The 20,111-nt window shown below is 45.4% G+C and overlaps 1 protein-coding gene across 4 annotated transcripts; it reads right to left on the bottom strand.

The window, feature by feature from the left end:
* Positions 1-209: 209 nt before the first annotated feature.
* Positions 210-18,825, bottom strand: ep300b (EP300 lysine acetyltransferase b). Of its 4 annotated transcripts, none has more exons than XM_079564125.1 (30): positions 18,410-18,825; positions 16,468-17,045; positions 15,336-15,512; positions 14,930-15,203; positions 14,651-14,764; positions 14,346-14,576; positions 14,167-14,275; positions 13,974-14,099; positions 13,777-13,894; positions 12,995-13,163; positions 12,834-12,911; positions 12,615-12,700; positions 12,390-12,536; positions 11,863-12,303; positions 11,514-11,759; positions 10,809-11,001; positions 10,458-10,609; positions 9,035-9,274; positions 8,812-8,900; positions 7,858-7,968; positions 7,031-7,087; positions 6,841-6,918; positions 6,660-6,727; positions 6,438-6,588; positions 6,091-6,351; positions 5,843-6,008; positions 5,585-5,752; positions 5,333-5,494; positions 4,936-5,217; positions 210-4,845 (listed from the first exon to the last, which is right to left on the bottom strand). In XM_079564125.1, the coding sequence occupies exons 1-30, from the start codon at positions 18,501-18,503 to the stop codon at positions 1,360-1,362; spliced, it is 8,652 nt and encodes a 2,883-aa protein (XP_079420251.1). In that variant the 5' UTR covers positions 18,504-18,825; the 3' UTR covers positions 210-1,359. The 4 variants fall into 4 exon arrangements, with proteins under 4 accessions (XP_079420251.1, XP_079420254.1, XP_079420253.1 ...); XM_079564128.1 differs by having other exon boundaries at positions 7,858-7,938; XM_079564127.1 differs by having other exon boundaries at positions 10,491-10,609.
* Positions 18,826-20,111: the final 1,286 nt, after the last annotated feature.

Here is a 20,111-nt window from a genome sequence, read left to right as displayed (position 1 = left end):
AACGAGTACAGGCTTAATTCACTTCAGAGGCAAACATTACCACACTATTTCAATAACTGCAACTTAAAATCTAAGATTCCATGACCATCACCTTCATTTATTTTCCGGTTTAGTTGCCAGTCAATAATTGCTATTCATCGCTTAGTGGGCAAATTCAAGGCCAAAACAATTAAAATATCAGCCAGTAAAAACACATTGGTATTGTAAAATTTAGTTTTATTATAAAAACAGTATTTGAAGTCCACAGTTTACTTTATACAGTAAAAAAAAAGTTAAATTAAACTCATAGCCAGATAAGTTGAAGTTGGGGAGAGGGGAAGATGAGGAGCTGGAGGGCAGTTCAGAGTCCAAAAGGAAGCAGCAAGTGTCAAGGCAGAAAGGGAGTCCTTTCATTCAGACGTCCTCTTTCTCCTCAGTTCTGTGCAACACAGTTCATTTGGATCAAAATCCTGTGTTTGCTCTAAACAGCAGGATAGTAAAAATACTAAAAGGTTCTAATCCATGTCCCAGCCCATGTTCAGAAAAGTACAGGCACACAGGTTTGTGTCCCCCTCCCCAAGGCTCCATTGCTCCATGTGAAGTGTCTTTAAAGGAAGGAGTGCACACATTCGAGGGAGAGGGCTTTCATGTTGGCATGACAGACAACTGGGCTTCCTGATACATCTGAGAATTCACAGCAGACCAACCGCTGCAGTAAAACACTGACAAGTAATTATTCCCAACTCAACAGAGTCATCTAAATATATCTTAAGTAGAAAGATAAATCCACTAACCCCCCCTCAGTAACAGTCAGTAACAAAAATATATTTCTATACAAAGTGTAGCAGTCTCAAGGTACATAACACTTGTGAAAACAAAAATAAATAAAGCCAACTAAAACATGTTTAAGAGATATGCATCACGTTTGAAATTAAATTGATAATCTCTACTAATTCTGTAAAGCAAGAACAGAACGAGGAACACCCATAAGGCTATTTGCATTAAATCAATGCTTAAAATTCATGACCAAGATCACCATCTTTCAAAAAAAATTCCTTAAAAAAGGCAAGGTTTCATACTACCCGCTCCCCCAAAATAATCTGTGCGATGTGCAGGTGGAGAGCGCTACAGAAACCGCTGACCACTTTGTCCATAATATATAACAAAATATATTAATAACTTACGGTTGATTTAACCTAATCCTATTTAACGACTGTTTGCCTTATTGTTCATCTCCCATAGGAAGTTCAGTTCAATGCATCGTTATTGAAAACATCTTAAATAACATTTATTAACAGATAAAAAAGACTTAAGTAAAACAATAATACTGTCCAGGGCGAGTGCAGTTTTGTGCAAAAAGCTCCTAGTTCATTGGAGTTCCTACATGATGTCTAAAGGGTTGTGGTTCATGTTTTGACCCAATGCGTTCTGTCCCAACGAGTCCTGACCAGTGACCCCTGTTCCATGAAGGCCAGCCATACTATTGAGCTGGGAGAACATAGCATTCTGGTCTGCCCCAAACTGATCCATAGAGCTCTGAGACTGCTGGTTTGTTGGTTGCTGCTGTGGAAGGGGGCCCATCCCAGGATGGTGGTTCAGGTGGGTGGGGTGCGGCGATCCAGTCTGTACCTGAGGCGAGATATGATGAGGAGAGGGCTGGGGCTGCAGGCGTGGGGACGGACTTGAGTGTGGGGGCTGTGACTGCGGTCTGGGGGAAGGCTGAGGGGAGCGTACTTGATTAGCTAGAGACGAGGGCAGTGCTTGGCCCTGTAGATGGAGGTGTGGGGATGGCTGCTGGGGACTCATGGGACCATTGTGTGGGGCAGGGGAACCGCCAGGTCCAAGGGACTGCTGCTGTTGGAGCAACCTCTGGTGAAGGGCCTGCTGGAGCAAGGCTTGGGAGGTTGGTGGACCACCCTGTGTAGGCTGTGGACCTTGTTGGTGCTGAGGGACACCCATTGGACCCTGTGGGTGCTGTGGGACACTCATTGGACCCTGTGGGTGCTGAGGGACACCCATTGGACCCTGCGGGTGCTGAGGGACACCCATTGGACCCTGTGGATGCTGAGGGACACCCATTGGACCCTGCGGGTGATGAGGGACACCCATTGGACCCTGCGGGTGCTGAGGGACACCCATTGGACCCTGCGGGTGCTGTGGGACACTCATTGGACCCTGCGGATGATGAGGAACACCCATTGGACCCTGCGGGTGCTGTGGGACACCCATTGGACCCTGTGGGTGCTGAGGCACACCTATTGCCCCCCCGGCTGGCCCTCCATCACCCATACCACTCTGCTGCTGCTGCTGCTGCTGTTGCTGTTGTTGCTGTTGCTGCATCTGCAACTGAAGCTGTAGCCTCTGCTGTAGGGCGGCTGTGGTCTGCTGCTGAGAAGGGTTTGGGTAGCCTTGGGCCTGACCAGGGGCTCCAGCAGCCTGCTGCAGGCCAGCTTGTGACTGCCCCATGGGAGACTGCATCCCTTGCTGGCCCATGTACCCCTGTGGCTGCTGAAACTGACCATGGTTCATTCCCATCTGTTGTTGATGTTGCTGTTGCTGTTGTTGCTGCTGTTGATGTTGCTGCTGATGCTGCTGCTGATGTTGTTGCTGCGGATGCTGCTGATGTTGTTGCTGTTGTTGTTGTTGTTGATGCTGTTGTTGATGTTGTTGTTGTTGATGTTGTTGTTGCTGCTGCTGTTGTTGCTGCTGTTGTTGCTGCTGTTGTTGCTGCTGTTGTTGCTGTTGTTGTTGTAAGTGCCGTCTCATCAGCATCTCTCTGAATTGGGGATTGTTGAGGTTTGCCATCTGTGGACCCTGACCCGCTGGACCCTGACCCGGTATCCCCTTAACCCCGACCGGCTGCGCCTGTAAGCTGCTGATCATGGGTCTCTGTTGCGGCATTTGTTGCTGTTGTTGGAGCTGAGCCACATTTTGCCCTCCAACCATGTGCATCCCTGGCTGACACCCACTGACAGCATTTAAGTTGAGCTGTGGGTTATCTCCAGTCATGTTGTTTCCACCAGGCCCCCCTGGCTGATTTGGGACTCCAGGTAGACCAGGTAGACCAGGTAGACCAGGAGCACCAGGCCCACCCTTATATTTAGCTGCCCTTTGTTTGATGAAGGCAGCCATGAGCTGAGGGTTGGATCGAAGGATGTTGAGGACCTGCTGCTGCTGGAGAGGGGAGCTTGGAGAGCGCAGTGTGCGGAGCAGGTCCTGCAGTGCCCCCGGTGGAATGTTTCCACCAGCGTTTGCTAGGATGGCCCCTGTGGGGCCGTGCTGCTGTTGGGCCATGTTCATGACGGGCTGTTGCTGCTGCTGCTGCTGCTGCTGCTGCTGTTGTTGTTGCTGCTGCTGAAGCTGCTGTTGCTGCTGAAGCTGCTGTTGCTGCTGAAGCTGCTGTTGCTGCTGAAGCTGCTGTTGCTGCTGCTGCTGAAGCTGCTGAGCAGTCATCATGCCTTGGTGACCCATTTGAGTCATCATAGGCTGTCTTTGGGGGGGTGCCATACTCTGCCCTGCCCATTGCTGCTGTGAAGGGTTTTGAAGAGGAGTGGCCATTCTTTGTTGCTGGAGTTGTAGTTGTGGGGGCATGTTACTTGGATGCAGATGCTGCTGCATTTGCCCTCCTACCATTCTTGCTGTTGCCTGCTGCGGATCTATGTGTGGACGGACTGCCACCTGGTTCTGAGCGGGCATGGCTTGAGGTCCCATTATCCCTGCACCAGCGGAGTTTCCCATGTTCATTTGTTGGCCCTGACCCTGCTGTTGGTGACCATGTGAGGGCATCATGCCTGTCGCTACCTGGGCCTGTCTCTGCAGTGCCATCTTTCTTTGAGCATCGGCTACTTGCTGGATCTTCATAGCAATCTCTACTGCAGCGGGTGGTGGTCCTGAGGAGGGCTGCTGCTGTGGGACAGGCTGGCCCTGTGGGTGACCAATCCCAGCAGTCAAAGCACCTGCCTGCTGCTGTTGTTGGTGTGATGCTGCAGAGCCAAGGCCAGGTTTGTCGTGGGACTGGTGAAGAGGGGATGAGCCTGGTGGCCTCCCAGCGTACGGTGGCAAAATGTGAGGTTGCTGCTGAGGGGTGTTACCACCTCCACTCTGCTGTTGACTGACCATCTGTTGATGTTGAGCAGAGTTCATGATACCCTCAGGCACGGACCCACCACTCATTTGGGAGAACTGATGCTGCATATGGCGCTGCGGTGCCATGCTGCCCTGAAGGGCAGGCCCTCCATGCTGCTGGACTCCAGCCTGGCCCATAATCTGAGGTGGAACCTGAGACATGTGTGTGGGCGTTTGGGGAGTCGGGGGCTGAGTGCTTCCAGATGTGGGAGTGCTGGGAGCTGTGCTGTTGTGTCCTGGGGATGAGAGACCTACAGGTGTACCAGGTGCTCCTCCAGCAGGCTGGCCCACACGCTGCATACTGGCCATCCTCCTCCTAAGCATCTGTGCCTGCTGCAGTCTGTGCTGCAATTGTTGCTGCCGGAGCTTTTGTTTAATATTCAAGCAAAATGGGACAGGGCACTTGTTCTCTTGACAATGTTTGGCATGGTAGCAGCAAAGAGCAATAAGTTGCTTGCATATGGGACAGCCCCCATTGGTCTTGCGTTTGCATCCTTTTGTGTGCTGAACAACACGTTTCATCTTCTGACAGGACGGCAGAGAACAGTTAGCATTTCGGCACTGACAGGCATGGACTAGAGACTGAATGCAGCGCTGAATGCTGAGGCGACGCGAGTCCCCAGGGCTTTGAGAGGTGGCAGCTGCCTGATTATTACTGTCATCGTCCAGTCCAAGTCCCAATTTGTCCATCTTGTGTTCATGACCTTTAGAGTTGTAGCAGTTGATGCACAGGTCATAGTCCTAAAGAGAAGACAGGTATATTATTAAGGCACTGAGTAAATGCGGCTTTATAAAAGAAATAAGAGCCTGTAAAGGGAAGTGGTCACTGACCTCACAAACAGTGCAGTGGAAACGCGTCTCCACATGGTGTCTGCACTCATTGCAGGTGTAGACAAAGCGGTCCTGGCTCTGGTTGTGCAGCTCCACCAACATGCACATGGAGCTCCACTTGGATCTCCGAAGAGAGCTAAACTCCAGGTGTTTGTCCCGGGCCAAAGTGAGAAAAGCATCACGTCCATCCATTAAGTCACAAGCCATTAAGGTGTCTGGATCAGTGATGGGCGGCAACGAGTTGGCAGTTGGTCCAGCAATTAAACGAATCACAAAAAATACCTATAAGAAAGAGGAGTCAATAAGTCAAGAATCCAAAAGATTTGATACTTCTCATTCCATACAATTTCCATAATGTGGCTTGGCTGATGTAATCAAGTTAAATGGAGATCGGTACCTCTTTATGTTTCTCCATGGTAGCGTACAGTTTCTGTGAGAGGTCATTGGAAACACTGGGCATTCCTGCTTTCTTCTTGTTTGCTCGGCTCAGGCTAGTTTTGTTCTTGCTCGTCTTTTTATTGTTTTTCTTTTTGGCATTCTTACTGTCTCCAGTTGAAGTCTGAAAAGGTATAAATGTCAGAAATGGAGTCAAGGCAATGTTAATTTGTTTACAAAATAGAACATTTTGGCTATTAAATTAATTTCTTACGTCTGTTGTCTCATTTGAGGTACTATTTTCTTCCCTTTTCCGCTCTTCCTCCTCTTGTTCCAGCTCCTTGATACTTTCTTCTAGAACATTGGGCCAGAAATCTCCCTCAAAATACGGCAGCTCTTTGGCACTGGTCAACCGGTCCTCTGTTGCCTGCTTGAAAATGTCCTGGAAGGCACAAAGGTACATTATTAAGTGCTATGTTGCTTAGGCGCTCATTTGCTTGGGTGAAACAGAGTGCAATAAATGGCATCTTGCCTTGTAATCATGAACAATGCGCTCTGCAACAGCCTTGTCCAGCATCTTCTTATACCACTCCTGAAGGCGTTTGGGTTTGGGGATCTTCTGGTCAGCCGGGTGACAGTGAAAGATGTAATCGTCCCCTTCACTGGGAGGACAAGCCCAGATGTGCCCCGTTGTATAGCTAACATTCATAAAGGGAGCACGGTCAAAACAGCGAAATTTACTGCGAATATGAATTATGCAGACAGGCATCCGTTTCTTACCCCAATCTTTTGACATACTCCAGGTAGCCCACAAGGATCTCGTGGTAAACAGCAGTCCTGAGGTGACGAGGTTGAAAGAAGTGCACACTGTCCAGATAAGAGATGTAAACCCGTCTTTGATTGGGAGGGGGGCAGTCCGACCCGTACTCCTGGACGTGCATGCCGAAAAAGCACACCTCTGCCCCGTCTACTTCTTCAAAGGCAAACAAGGCTTTTGTTCGGTAGGGGAATGACTCTGACATCTCTCCACTGTCAACAAACCTTTAAAAGAAATCAGACACGACTCATAATCATCCCTTTCTAGAGAATCGTAACAAATACGGGGTATTATTTTCAATTGCTCTTACCTGGACTTCATGCCTGGTTTGACCTCCACCACTTTGTCTGAGACGTGGACCACACGGATGGTGACTTCTCCAGACTCAGGGTGGTTGGTTCTTTTGAGGTAGTCGTTCACTCGAATCTCCAAGAAATTGCCCAACTTCGTCTGAGGAAGTCCTGCAAAAGACAAAGATTGAAGACATTCTGCAGAAAATGGGGTACATATTGTTTTTGATGATATGGCTTACTTTTGGATGCATATTTGTTTTCTTTTCGTGTTTTATTTGCCTTCTTTAGGCAGTCCTCGCAAACAAAACTGTGGAAGGGAAAACTAATCAGTTTGCTGAAATTACAATAAATTTGGACGTAATAGTGTCTGATACCGTAATTTTAAAGATATTTTTCTCTGAACCCAACAAATGGACTCACCCTGATGGCCATATGGTTTCATGATGCAAGACACAGATCTGGTGCATTTTTCGACAACAGTCCATACATTCCACAAATCTGAATATTGATTTAAAAAAATCATGTTTTAAAAGAATGATGTCAAACATTCATTGGAATAAATCTGCTTGTAATTAATATTTATGACAAAAAAATGTTAAAAATGACTTACGACTCTAGGTCAAGTGTGTCATTCTTTTTACGTTGAAACTGGTCTTTATTTATGGATCTGCAAAAAGTAAAAGTTAAGTTATAAAACGTAATAAACCTGTAAAAAGAAACCTTAAAAGTGTGATGAGGCAAAAATTCGTTCAGCGGAATTTTGTGATCAAATTACACCGCCTGATTTTGTTGGACCGCATTTGACTTTGATTACTGAGGCAATAAGTGTGTTTAAGATGAAGTGCGCATCTCCTGGATTCCAGGTGAGACCAGACTCGGGCCTTTCATCTCCCCCTAGTGGCCAGAAAACCACAATTGCAACTTCACTGCCTCCGGGTCGGAGGCACCAATACACACTAATGGGATTACTGAACTGAGGGCTAGCGCCATTTTAACAGTATTTACAGCCAAGTTTGAGTGAAAAACTGATCTCCATTGTGTAATTGGATGCACTTTTCTGTCAGCGTAGTATTTACTCTCACAGACAATTGATGAGTAAAAAATGCAACATGCTACAACACCTGCAGTGGCGCTCATGGCCTCTAGGGGCATGAGTTGCTCAGTACTGCTTTAAGACTGTCGTTACAATTACGTGTAGTTGATAGTGAAGGCAATGTGAGTGATGAAAGGATTTCTGCATTATCAGTGCGTTACAGATAAATGTTTTGAGCTCTGGGCTGTAAATATACGACATAATTTTAATAAAACAAGAAATACCATTCATGACATGTGCTTGGACCATTACAACATGATTAAAAGCTCAAAATGAATAATCAAGGACCATTAAGTAAAAAAAGAGCAGTCGTCGTGTGTTGTGATTGTGTGGCCGGTACTTACGTCTGTGGCTGGGCGGGGTCGTCCCCCAGGGAAACACTCTCGCTCTGGATTTCGTTGAAACACTTCTCACAGAAGTGGTACCTGTCAGCAAGAAGCCCATATTTTGGTGAACTACACCGTTGGTCAGCACAGCCAATCACAAAGCGGGCGCGGAGAAGCAGTCGCCAATCAGGGCAGGGCGGGCACACAGGTGGAGGCAGAGGGCAAAGGTCGTCGCCAGGACGCAGCAGCCAATCGTGATGCAGATTTTTTGTTTGGTGGGCAAGTGTGATTTTATGCAAACATTTTCGGAGCGGATGATTGGTCACACCAAAGCAGGCCAATGCAGACATCACAAGCGTTAAAAAAGGAGGGAGAAAAGGGAAGGGGTCAAAATGAGAATCCATAAAAAAGCGTGAAATAAATTGTAACAGATTTGACAAAGACAATGGAAGGTACAGAGAGGAAGAGCACAATGAAAATAACAACCAACAAGGGACAGAGCGCCAAAGCAAGGCAAAGATTAGCATCAGACATTCAGTGGTAAACAATACAACATTACAGCAACACTGAGACCACACGGAGCTGTGGAGCGGGAGCTGAGCATCTTCTCAGCACATGAGAAGAACCAAAAATACTAAAGCAACAATGACCCATCATCCTTTCAGATCATTTATAAAGTGGAAACAATTTGCTCACAAGCTTTGACACACAAATATTGCTTGTAAATCAAAATTGGTGGTGCCATTCTTTTCACACAAACCATAGAAGCAAAATAAGGAGCCCACTTTATGAATGATGACAAAAAAGATTAAGCCAAATTCTCTGTGACTAGATTCATAAAATAAAATGTCACTGACTCAAGTTATGCGACTGCACTGGCTGTGGTTTTCCTTGTTTACAGCCCTTACCTGTTTGTTTCTGTAAGTATGTAAGTAAAACATCACATCTGTTTCCCATGCTTTTAGCTCTTACCTGTTCTGGTAGCTGAAGTAAGCAGCATCACGTTGAATGGTGCATAATTGTTTTCCGTAGCAGCATAGGGTTTGGGGGGAAAACTCAAACTGAAACAATAAATAAGAATCAGTTTTGTTAGCAGATGCCACATGCACATTGGTTTGCTTTTCAATGCAGAATCTTGACAGTTGCATTTCCAGAACTATATATGTTTAATATGTTGTATCGTTATTATCATTACCTTCCTCCCACAACAGTATCCCAGACCCTGCATGACAGGATCGATCTCCATCTCAAACACCTCAGCCAGTTTAGAACAGTACTTGTAGACGCGGGACGTCTTGCGGTTGTAAAGCCAAGCGTTGTTGAACATTAGCCAGATGTCCTCCACATATTGCCATGGCTCTTGGTATTGTCCTGTATCCAGCTTCCGCTTGATGGTGGACAAGTCCATGGGGTTCTTCACTATGTCAAAGTAGTCCTAGTGTGAAGTGTCCCAAGTCCAATGGTAAATGTGAAGGGAATGTCACCACCATGATGGTATTATGATGAGTTGCAGGCAGCCAGGCAGGACCAGAGGGAGAGAAGAGGGTGCAGGGGGACAATGATGTTGAGCGCTGTAGAAAAGAGGTTCACGTGCAAACAGAAAGACATGACAACTTTTGCCCTTAAGCTCTGTGCTTTGCACCCTATATATAGATATACAGCAGCGTTCCTGTCCTAATTATAAGAATATAATAATGTCGGCCTAATCCTGGCAATCACAGAACTGTGGTTAGTGTGGCAGAGGATGAATGCTTGAATTGAGATATGGGCTCTGAAAAGCCCATGGTGTTTTCAGAGCTCTGACAATGAGGGTGCAAAACCAAGAAAAACAGGGCGAAGGCAACAGGCAAACAGAGGTTAACTGTGAAGCAATCCATCAGCAATATTACAGCTAAGCTAACAGCGCTGAGGTGGGATAATGTGCCAACGGATTTTAGGGATTTACTGGTGAAACAGATGTGATTTTTAAAGAGTCCAGTGCATCGCTGTGTCACTGAGACTTGAAAACAGTAACCCAGGTGCAAATGTAACAATTAAACTTCAGTTACGTTACAATTTGAGACAATACCATATTCTATATTATACAGAATATGTCCAACAAAATAAGACAGGTTTCAAGAATTTAAGTTTATATTGCCCCACCTCAACTCACTGCCTTTAAGCAAGCACACTACGGCTATGAACACTTGTACTAATTCTCCACTAATGCTAAAAAGAGATGCAGCAAAATAATTGTATCAACAAAAAACATGACGTGAAAAATAAAAGCAAGACAACATAATGAACATATTCAAACATCAAATTTATAATTTTGTTTGCTCAAATGTTTGGTGTAACGACTGGATGCTCAATGTTATCAAGAAAAATGGGTTATTTTAGGATCATCATGAATTGTCATTGCTTTAATTTTTCAGAGACATTAAGCGCAAAAATCCACTGTTCTCTCAGCTTATGGCATGCAATGAATGACAAAATCAAGATTAAGCCCCTAACTGCAGACATTGAAAAGAATCAAACTAAAAATTCTAATATAAAACTATGGATAAAATAAAGATGGAAAAAGTAAAACTACAATTAACACAAGTTGAAGCAAAATGGCAGCCAATGCAAGCCCTTACCAGGTTAGTTTTGTTACTAGTTCGAATACGTACGGGTATTCCCAGTAACTGGGGGTCCACCGGCTGACGAAAGGGAAGGGACTCTGGGTCCTGCCGGTAAAGAGCCTCAAGAGTGGGCATCAGAGCCTGACGCAACTCTTCAGGCTTAAATACTGGAAAGGAAAGTTAGAAAATTGAGAGAGGAAGTGCAGTAGCAGAGGATGTTGAACTTGAGCTAACCCTGTATTTTGAAGTAATGTACAGTTGTGAACGCACAGGTCCAATTGACTCAGGCCATCTTATAATAACTGATGTTAACTGCCAAAAAACTGAGATTTAATGCACACATCTCTGTGTAGCACGCAGAGGTACCTTTCTTTTTGCTCTGAACACTGGCCGGGGAGCCACAACTGGCAGTTGAACCTGAAGCCTCCTCTTCCTCTTTCGGCTCCTTCTTTATATCCGGCTTCTTGTCTTCACTTCCAACTCCAGTGGAAGACACATCTGGAGACGTGTCCATCGGCTCCTCTTTACAGTCATCTCCAGACGGCGGCTCTTGTTTTGTCTACAAGGGAGAAATGTTATCAATAAAAAGCAAAAACATTTGACCAAACCTTCCATTTGAAAAAATGAGTTTTATCTACATCAAATGTCAAGGACCCTGAATCTGCTCTGTCCCGTTATTTCCTAGTCAGCCAGACTACAGGCTTTTCTCATGAAATGATGTGATTTTGTATGAGAACATTAGTTAAATGCAAGAAAATGCAGGATTGTTTTATAATATTTGAGCATGTTTCAAAGCATGTAAAATATGAACGTGTAAAAAAATATTACCAAAAATAACCAGCAATTGAGGATTCAGAGATTATGTTTTAGAGTTTAGAGTTGTTCCTTCCTACAGGTAACTTTAAATCGTACATTGCAGCAGAGACACAGACAGTTAGAAGAGCCTTGGTTCCAAAGCAACATCCACAATGGATTTTTAACCTCTGCTGGACAATGTGTGTTGCTCCAAATATAATGAGCACGTGTCGTCAATAGATTTCTCAATGACCATAGCGTTATTTGAAGTCTTACGTTTGGTTTCTCTTCAGTCTTCACATCAGGCGGCTCTTCGCCCTTGTCCGCCTTTTCCTCCTCTTTTGTCTGCGTCTCCTTCTTGTCTGGATCTTCCTCTTCTTTGGTAACTTCCATTTTGACACCTTCCCGTTTGGGGGTGAGGTCGTCTGTGGTGGGAGGCTGAGAGTTGGAGTCGGTGTTGATGCTGTCCAGTGCTGGTGAGGATACTGGCTCTTCTGCGGTCTGTGAAGCCTTGGGTGAAAGCTTAAATGAAAGAAAACAAACATGTAATAACCTCGCAGAGCCATGCTGCGCTGGGTGCAAACGGTGGAAAAGGCCTTTTAGTGCCATAAACAAACGCACTCACCGGGGTTGCTGGTGCTTGTAACGGGACATGAGCCTTCTCAGTAGGTGCCTGACTGTCCTGGAGGCTCGGTGGGGCCATCCCTCCCAGCGGCTGCGGCTGGAGTTGAGAGGTCTTATCTGTGTTGGCTCCTTGCCCCGACGAAGGCGGCTCTGACGGAAGCATCTGAGGTGTGCTTGGCGAGGGGTGCTGGGGCGTTCGAGAGCCTGGTAATGTGGAGGGGGTTTGATGCGGCTGAGGGGTTAGGCTCGGTGCTGGTGAGGGCGAGTTGGCGGGCCTGGCCGCACAGTGGGGATAGGCGTTGGACTGGTTTGCTGCGGACACTGGGGGGACGTTGGGGTGAGGCACGGCATTGTTAGCACCAGCAGACACCAAGGGGCCGGGGGGAGTGGGTTGTGCTACGGGGCTGCTGGCAGGGAGTGAAGGCGTGGACATTTGGTTTTGCTGAGATGGGACATGAGGAAAGGGAGCACATGTTAGAAACAGTACCAATAAGAAGTAGTCACAATAGAAATGTGTTTGACTGATACCATTGACATTTGCGCCCCGGACTGGTTCATCCCAGCAGCTGAAGAACCAAGGCCTGGACTGGCCCCAGGAAACTGAGGCGACGAGAGGTACTGGTTTTGTAACTGTGCAGCGTTGGGCTGACCCATTCTTGTTGGTGCCATACCCATCTATTAAAAAGGGAGCGTTTATGGATTATAATTAGTCACCATTACAGTATCGTGAGAGATGACGCAAAGAATACAAACCTGATTCATTGGAGCATTATTAGAAAGAGGAGGCGTTGACCGTTGACCCATTGACTGCATCCCCATTTGACCAAACTGGTTTATTGCTAGGAATAAAAAGTCAAAATGAGCAGCTAATAGAGCAGTATCTCTGACTTTCAGCTTTTCAGGTTATTACATTAGCACCAAACATGATGACGTTGATAAAAGTTATTGTAATGAATAGACAAAGAGCTGTACCTGCTGGGTTTTGCATTCGATTCATCATCTGATTGGGCCCACTTGGTCTGACCATGGACAGATCGGCATGAGGACCATCTGAGTGCACACGAGTGGTTAATGCCCAAGAACACAGACACAGTTACACATGAACAAAGATGATGAAAGCTGTGTGGTTTTACTTGGAGGTTGTCCCGGGGGAATCGGCGGCTGGCCCAGGTTTGGAGGACCCTGTGGGATCCCCGGCTGCCCAGGCATTACAGTCTGCTTCTGAAGTCGTGTCCTTCTCTTTTCTTCAAGCTCCTTTTGAATCTTATAAATCTTCTCTGCCAGAAGGTGATAGTACTCAGCCTGGGTGAATGAGAAAGAGTAGTTCCAAGATTTTTACATTTAGTGTCAGTGTTAAATGGTAGTTTTACGACTGCTCGGGAAATTGTTCAAAAACGCATTAGAGGACTTGGAAAGCGCAAACTAATGCACTACTACTGATAGAAATGATCATGTCTTGTCTTGAATATTACGCTAATATTATAGCAATATTTTACTGAAGACAGAATATTCCATCTAATTTAAACTAATTGTTTTATTAAATTGAGTAAAATTCGGACTAAAACAAGGTTGAAATTGAACTAAATTAGGAAATCATGACTAAAACTGAAAATTTGCATAATCTAGTTATGTTGCAGTTTCATTTTAGACTAGAAAAAAAAACAAAAAACAAATAGGTACATCTTTAGCCAGATGTGTAAGAGAGGGCACGTGCACAAGCCAAAGGTAAAACAGAAAACATCACTCCCAACACCAGTGTTATTTCATTCAATATAATAGTTGGCCTGTGAACTTCGTCAGGAAAGTTATTTAATAGATATAAGGCCTCAGTGATGGGTATCGCATCACATAATATAGTAATAACAATCTAGTGATATATTGTGCATTCCTACTCACATTGTTATCAGGTACCTACCCTTGTGTTTGCAGACTCGTACATATCCCCCTCGACTTTACGAGCATAAGCAACTAAATTTTCCATCCTGCGATCCTTCAAAGCGGCCGGGTCAGGGGTGGGGAAAATAGCTTGCACACTGCTCCCAAAGACATAAAGAAATATATATTAAGGAATACACACTGAAAATGTGGCATTTTCCAAAACATTAGACTTACAGCTTATGAACAAGATGGTTGCGAAGGTCTTGCGTGATGTCTTCATGCCAAGACTTTCTTATTCCACTTGATGGATTAGCTGCTGTTGGCATTGCACCCAGACTCCCCATGGCATCGTTCATTAGACTAAAAAGCAATTTATAATTTTACACATAATTTACTGAAATAAAATAAAGCACGAGAGTGTTCGTACCTTTGCGCAGTCATACTGTTTTGCATCAAGTTTGGCAAGACAGAGGACTGTTGACTGGACTGCTGCACCCCGACACCTCCATTCACCCCAAGAGAGTGTCCTCCTGAAACTTTAAAGTTACGTCAGTATCTTAGTTGGCATAATGTCAACCCAGTAGAGTAATTTTTAGCTTTACTCACCCATTGAATTTAGAGCTCTTATCCCAGACTGGCCCGGCGGACCCTGGCTGGGCATATTGGCCTGTGAGATCTGGTTGCCCTGGTAAGGGAGACCAAGGGCAGCATAGGCTCTTTCTATGGAACTAGGATCTATTTGGCTTGCAGGATTTACGTTCGAAGCGTTAGCCTGTACACCTGGGACCACTGGGCTTGAAGAGTTTCCCAAAGCCATTGCAGCACTAGCAAGGAGGGCTGTAGACAGCAGACATGTTTATTATGAACAGCCCGATATATCAGGAATGTATGTGAACATGGCAAATACTCACACGACTGATTCCGCTTATCGCCAGCATTTTTCAGTGGAAGGCAAACCGGACAGTCATGTCGTGTGCAATTCTTCCAGTGAGAGATAATCTGTCTGGACGAGGCACAGTGGGCCACTAGCAGAAGAAAGGAATACAGAAAACAAATTACTATATTGCCATATTTGTAAGGAGCCAGTCTAATATGGCAGTTACAAAGGCAAAATGAATGTGCAGCATTTATACAAAGAAGTTTCACATTTTCACTTGTTTTTATACATAGCAATAGCGTCATAGACTCACCCTGGCAAGACTTGCCCGCCTGGCAGTGGGTCATGTGGTTCAGCACATTCTTCATGGTGCGACAGTGGGGTAAGTTGCAATGCCTCACTTCCCCGTTGGCTTGTTCCCTTCTCTGGCACTTGTGCGCGTGGAGTAAAAGGACCAGTTGCTGTTGAATTAGCTTTCGCTTCTCAGGGTCTGCAGTGGGGGCTGTGCCACCAGGACCTGCTCCTACAGCATTTAGGCTAACCTGCAGGGCCCCAGCTGCTCCTGCCCCAGCCTGCTGCTGGGAAACCTGCAACCAGCAAGATTATCATTTCATTTTAGTTAAATAAATCCATTAAAAGTGACAACGTTAAGCAGGTGTGAAGCAGAATTAGCAGTTGCAGACAACTGTAACACATAGTAAGTACAGAAAACATCCTACCATGCCAGGCATGCCTTGTCCCAATGGCTTTTTGTCCATGTTGAACTGTGCAGGCAAACTGTTTGGCAGACCTGCCTTGGCCGTTAACTGGGAGCCCACTCCTGCTCCAGCCATCCCCTGGCCCACTGACTGGCCATACTGCACGCCATACGATCCCGCATTGGTCATCATGTTCATCTGTAATGCATATTATTAAGGAATTCATTATTGGTGTCCAGTCCAATTTGAAAACTAAATCAAGATCAAACTTTCACTCCCAATCACCAGTGGAATGCAACTAAAATTGAACCCCAATCCAGGTGCCCTTCCCGTCACCACGTATTTTGTGTGACCTCAGTCGGAAATGCAGGGAAACTGTACTGCTGCACAACATCGATTGATTATTGATTATTTCAAGTTCCAAAAACATGACAAATTCATACTAATTTGCAATAGCAACATATGCACAAAATACATTCAAGTAATGTACATTGTACATACAATGTACAAATCCCTAAATGCTCGCAAAATGTATCCATAATTTGCACAGCAACATGGAAATGGGTGCATCCTTGTCACATTGTTCATACAAAATCGTAACCTGGATGTGGCTTACTGAGTTGGAGTGAGGTTTACCACTAACACCACAAAGTAAGCAGCGATACAGTTCCATCTCCTGAACAAAACCGCATTCAGGTTTGTGTCAATTGTGTCGATCAGTAATTCCCAACCCAGAGTCCGGGACTCCCAAACGGACTCCCCAAATCTTCTCCAGTGCTTAGAAAATGGATGGAAAACCATTTTAATGTATTATTTAGGACCGGCATAAACTTTGATAAATCATGATACATTTTACTGTAATGCGTCACATCATTTCAATATGTAATATAGAAAAATGTGTCGTGCAGACTTTTCCCTGACCCAAAATCGGTGACAAAACCGATAAAATGTTTGCCTTGAGCTGGCATTAGTATTGTTAGCACTAGCTTAGATATTGATCGATTATTATTGATCGATAATTTAAACAGTAATAAGGCTTGTATTACAACCAGCCACACAGTAACTTCATCGACTTTTGCACCGAAACCACTGCGTAGATGCACCTTCTTAAACGTCATGAATTTGGTAATAGTCTAAAGTTTTCCGTGCTTACCTTATTCAGTGCTTCAGGTTGCTGTGGTCTCATTCCTGGTTGAACCCCGGGACCCATTTGCTGTCCCCCTGGCTGATGTTGAAGTGTGTCCGCCAACAGATTACCATTACTACCCATGCCTACAGTTCCAGGATAGCTCATCCGCGGTGACCCGTTCATCATATGCCCTCCCATCAGTCCTTGCTGTTGTCCAGTGTTGATCTTTTGTGCTCCCATCATGGCAGTCCTGTTGAGAGCTCCCATACCACCGGCCATGCTAACCTGCTGCATTAGTCCTGGCTGTTGCTGGCCTTGAGGGCCTCCTTGAGAGACTCCTACAACTCCCACCATACCCTTGGAAGCCCCTGGTACCATGTTATTAGGCGTTGGGCCACCCTGCTGCACTGCTGCCCCACTGCGCAGCAGTTCAGAGAGTTGTTTATGTTTGGCAGCAGCCTCTTGGACTCCGAGGCCAGCTCCATGTGCCACAAGACTGGTGTGTAGCTGGCTGGAATCTCCTCCATTGGTTAGTCCCAGATCTGAAGAGTTGATCAGCTCATCAGGAAGGTCGTGCTCCAGGTCAAAAAGTGAGCCAAAATCTAAGAGAGAAGGGATATTACATGCTTTTAGGAATAGAAAACAAGGCTAGTGGCAAACATGGTTAACGGAATAGATGCCTCAGGCTCTAGCAGCCTGGACTTCTCTCCTGGGCATAGGTTTGTGGTTTGATGGGATGCCAGACATGGAGAGGAAATGTGGTACGGTCAGGGCAGAAGCCACAGGGGTATGTAAACATACAACAGTACCAGGTAGGATGTTTGCACTGGATCTGTAGTGAAAAGGTAACAAGCTTGAGATAATGATCTACCTAGAAGATGACATTATTTCCCCCCCAAATGTTCATAGTCTATGTTTGTTTTATTCAACCAGTTGCTTCTGTCCATGCTAGTGTTAGCTCCATTAGTTGTCAGATTTGGCAGCATCGTGCTGATTTATGTAAAAGTGTGTTATTAATATTAACAAATAAGATCAGTTCAAGTCAACAAAAGCAGGGCAATGATATGCCCTAATAGACAATGGACGGCGCACAAGAATGAGCTTGCTATTACAAAACAAAACGTATTTGAGTGAAGAAAAGGAAGACCTTTTGGATACACAGCATTGTCCTTTTAATTACGGCGCGATGTGTATATTTCACACTGCCACGGTGCATCGTCGGCCGTGCGTGGCTTTGCGCAACTTTAACCCAGTGTCGAACAATGGCCAATGATACACAATGGTCCCTGAAACTGAGGGCGTCTTTACAAACATCATGAGCGAAGCGTACAAGCTGCTAATTACCTTTTCTAAAGAACTTTAGCATTTTTAAGTTAAAAAAAAAGGCCACACTCGACAAGTTGCTCTAAATCAACTCGCATTGATTATTCGTCGTAGCTAGCCATCCCCCTGCACAGCTGTGCCGGCGGAGGGGTTGCCCTGAATGCAGCTAGTTAGCGCTAGCTCAATTCCCGTTACTTTCTCCTAAATGTTTTTGGACACAAATTTGGCTTTGGTTGGTGGTATATCGAGATAGCTCAACTCAGAATGGACAAATACATTTTTATTTGCGCCGTGAAATAATTTCCGATGTGTGTAAATAACTTAAAGAAAACTGGGGCGACTCGATTCTTCCATTGTTTGGTGAATGATCTTTTACTTGGATGCTAGTTAGCATCTCGGGGCTAACAGATCAAAACATTGCAGCTTCTTATCAAAGTTCAAACACAGAATAGAGTTTTTTCGTCGTAACAATACCTTAACCCACTCGCTTAATCCGCGATCGTAATTGTTTACCACACAATGCTAGTTTGAGAAGTGAGTCACTCGAACTTTGCAACTCTGCAGGCTGGCGCAAGTCTACCTAATGCAGACAATTAGCTTTTGTATTAAATAACCTTACAAGTAAAGCATGCAGTATATTTACCGTTTCCATCACTGGCCGATAGCGATAGAGCTGGAGAAGACAGCTTTGGCCTCTTGGCTGAAGGCGGACCCGACTCCAAGACATTCTCGGCCATATTTTTACGAATTAAAATGACCGTAGATCCTTCCAGGGGACTCGTATTCCCCTTAAGCGCGTCTCCTTTTAGAAATTGTTGTGAGCATTCCCCCACCGCTCGGGGGACGGTAGGGGCGAGGACAGGACAGCCGTGTTAACCTCTGCCTCGCAGCCTCACGGTGTATTCCTCTGCAGATATCACCCCCTCCCCGTCGCAGATTTTGTTGCTTCGCAGATTTGAACGGGAGGTGGGAAGGTGGAGCGAGCGGCCCTCTGTCAACCTCACGCAGCCTCTTGCGCGACCCTCCGACGACTGTCCCAAGACCAGTCATGCGCCGCGTGCCCACCACTCCCGCACAGCACACACTCCCGACTCCTCTCTCTTCTTCTGGGGTCGAAGCAAAGTTTGAACAGAACCCAAAAACAAAAATGTGGTGCTATAATTCTTGGATCAAAGTTTCCTCGTTAAACAATCCTGTCGGTAACCCAGACTGCGCGGCCAACGTCCAGTGATCTCCCGGCAGTAAATGTTTTCAAGCACCATAAAAAAAAAAGAAAACACAACAAACGTGCAACGAAAGATCACTTTTCTGACAAATAGAAAACACTCGAGTCTAAAACTTTACCACACGAGGAAGGTATTGCAAACCGTTTCATCATACTGGAGATAGAGAAGGCGTGCATGCATCTTTAATAATTGTGCACTTAGTGTTTGGTCAGGCAAGGCTGTGGCATTAACACGCTGGCTCATTTTGCATTGGTTGTTGCGGTCTTTTCCAGGACATTTTTTTTTTTTGCAACAAACGAGGTGTTCCTTCAATCAAAAAAAAAAAATGGTTAAATGTTCTCACAGGATCCCTGGACGATCGTTTCACATCCGCGTGGTTCTTTTGACAGTATCGCCTGTATTTGTGGAAAGCAAATCACATCGCTATATTTGACCATCAGTGACAAGAGAAACATCAAATACTTGCAGGAAAAACAGTCAGGGAAATACATGTCTCCGTTTTCTCTGGATCACTGTGAGCGCATAGAAACGATATGTAGAGCAGGAAAACATCTCCAACGGGCTAAAAATAAACGTGACAAAAAATGTTTCACTTGATAAGGCTATTCAGAAAATGGCCATGGTAATTTCCTTCTCGATACTCCTTTGCAAATTTGTTGGGAGGGGGGTGGGGTGGAGGGGGGGTCAGGCTCTGTGATGGAGGGCTGTGCACCCCTTGGCGTTGATCCTAACAATTTCCCTTCTCTTTTACACCCGCTTTTCTTTCCACCTTTCCCTTCTGCCGGGGAGCAATTTATTTTGACAACAGTCTATGCGGGCTTTTTGCTTCCTCCGCTCGAGACACATACTGATCTCTCATGTTGATGTTACTTATCGCAGTCTTTTCTCTTTTTTTTTTGCTCCTTCTTATAATAATATGCAGCTCTCTTCCGCCTCTAATCTCCGTCTCCACAAACACCCCTTCCTTGGATTTTTTCGAAGAAATTTCCTTCTCATGCATAGAAATGTCTACAAATAAAGATATCACCCACTGGACCTTTCCCTTCCATTGCTGTCTTGTCTTTCTGTGGCTTTAAAAGTGTGGACAGCCTTTTTTCCGCCGGTGGTGCCCGGAGCAGC

Source organism: Gobius niger (genome assembly GCF_951799975.1).
Source record: "Gobius niger genome assembly, chromosome: 10".
Taxonomy (NCBI): Eukaryota; Metazoa; Chordata; class Actinopteri; order Gobiiformes; family Gobiidae; genus Gobius; species Gobius niger.
Note: the sequence above shows the minus strand (reverse complement) of the source record. Positions and strands in the feature narration are given on the sequence as shown.

Coding starts and splice junctions, on each gene's coding strand:
- ep300b (XM_079564125.1), bottom strand. CDS start 18,503: ATGGCCGAGAATGTCTTGGAGTCGGGTCCGCCTTCAGCCAAGAGGCCA. Junction 11,002..11,513: donor AGACTGAAGAGAAACCAAAC/GTAAGACTTCAA, acceptor TCTCCCTTGTAG/ACAAAACAAGAGCCGCCGTC. Junction 6,009..6,090: donor GAGTATGTCAAAAGATTGGG/GTAAGAAACGGA, acceptor TATGAATGTTAG/CTATACAACGGGGCACATCT.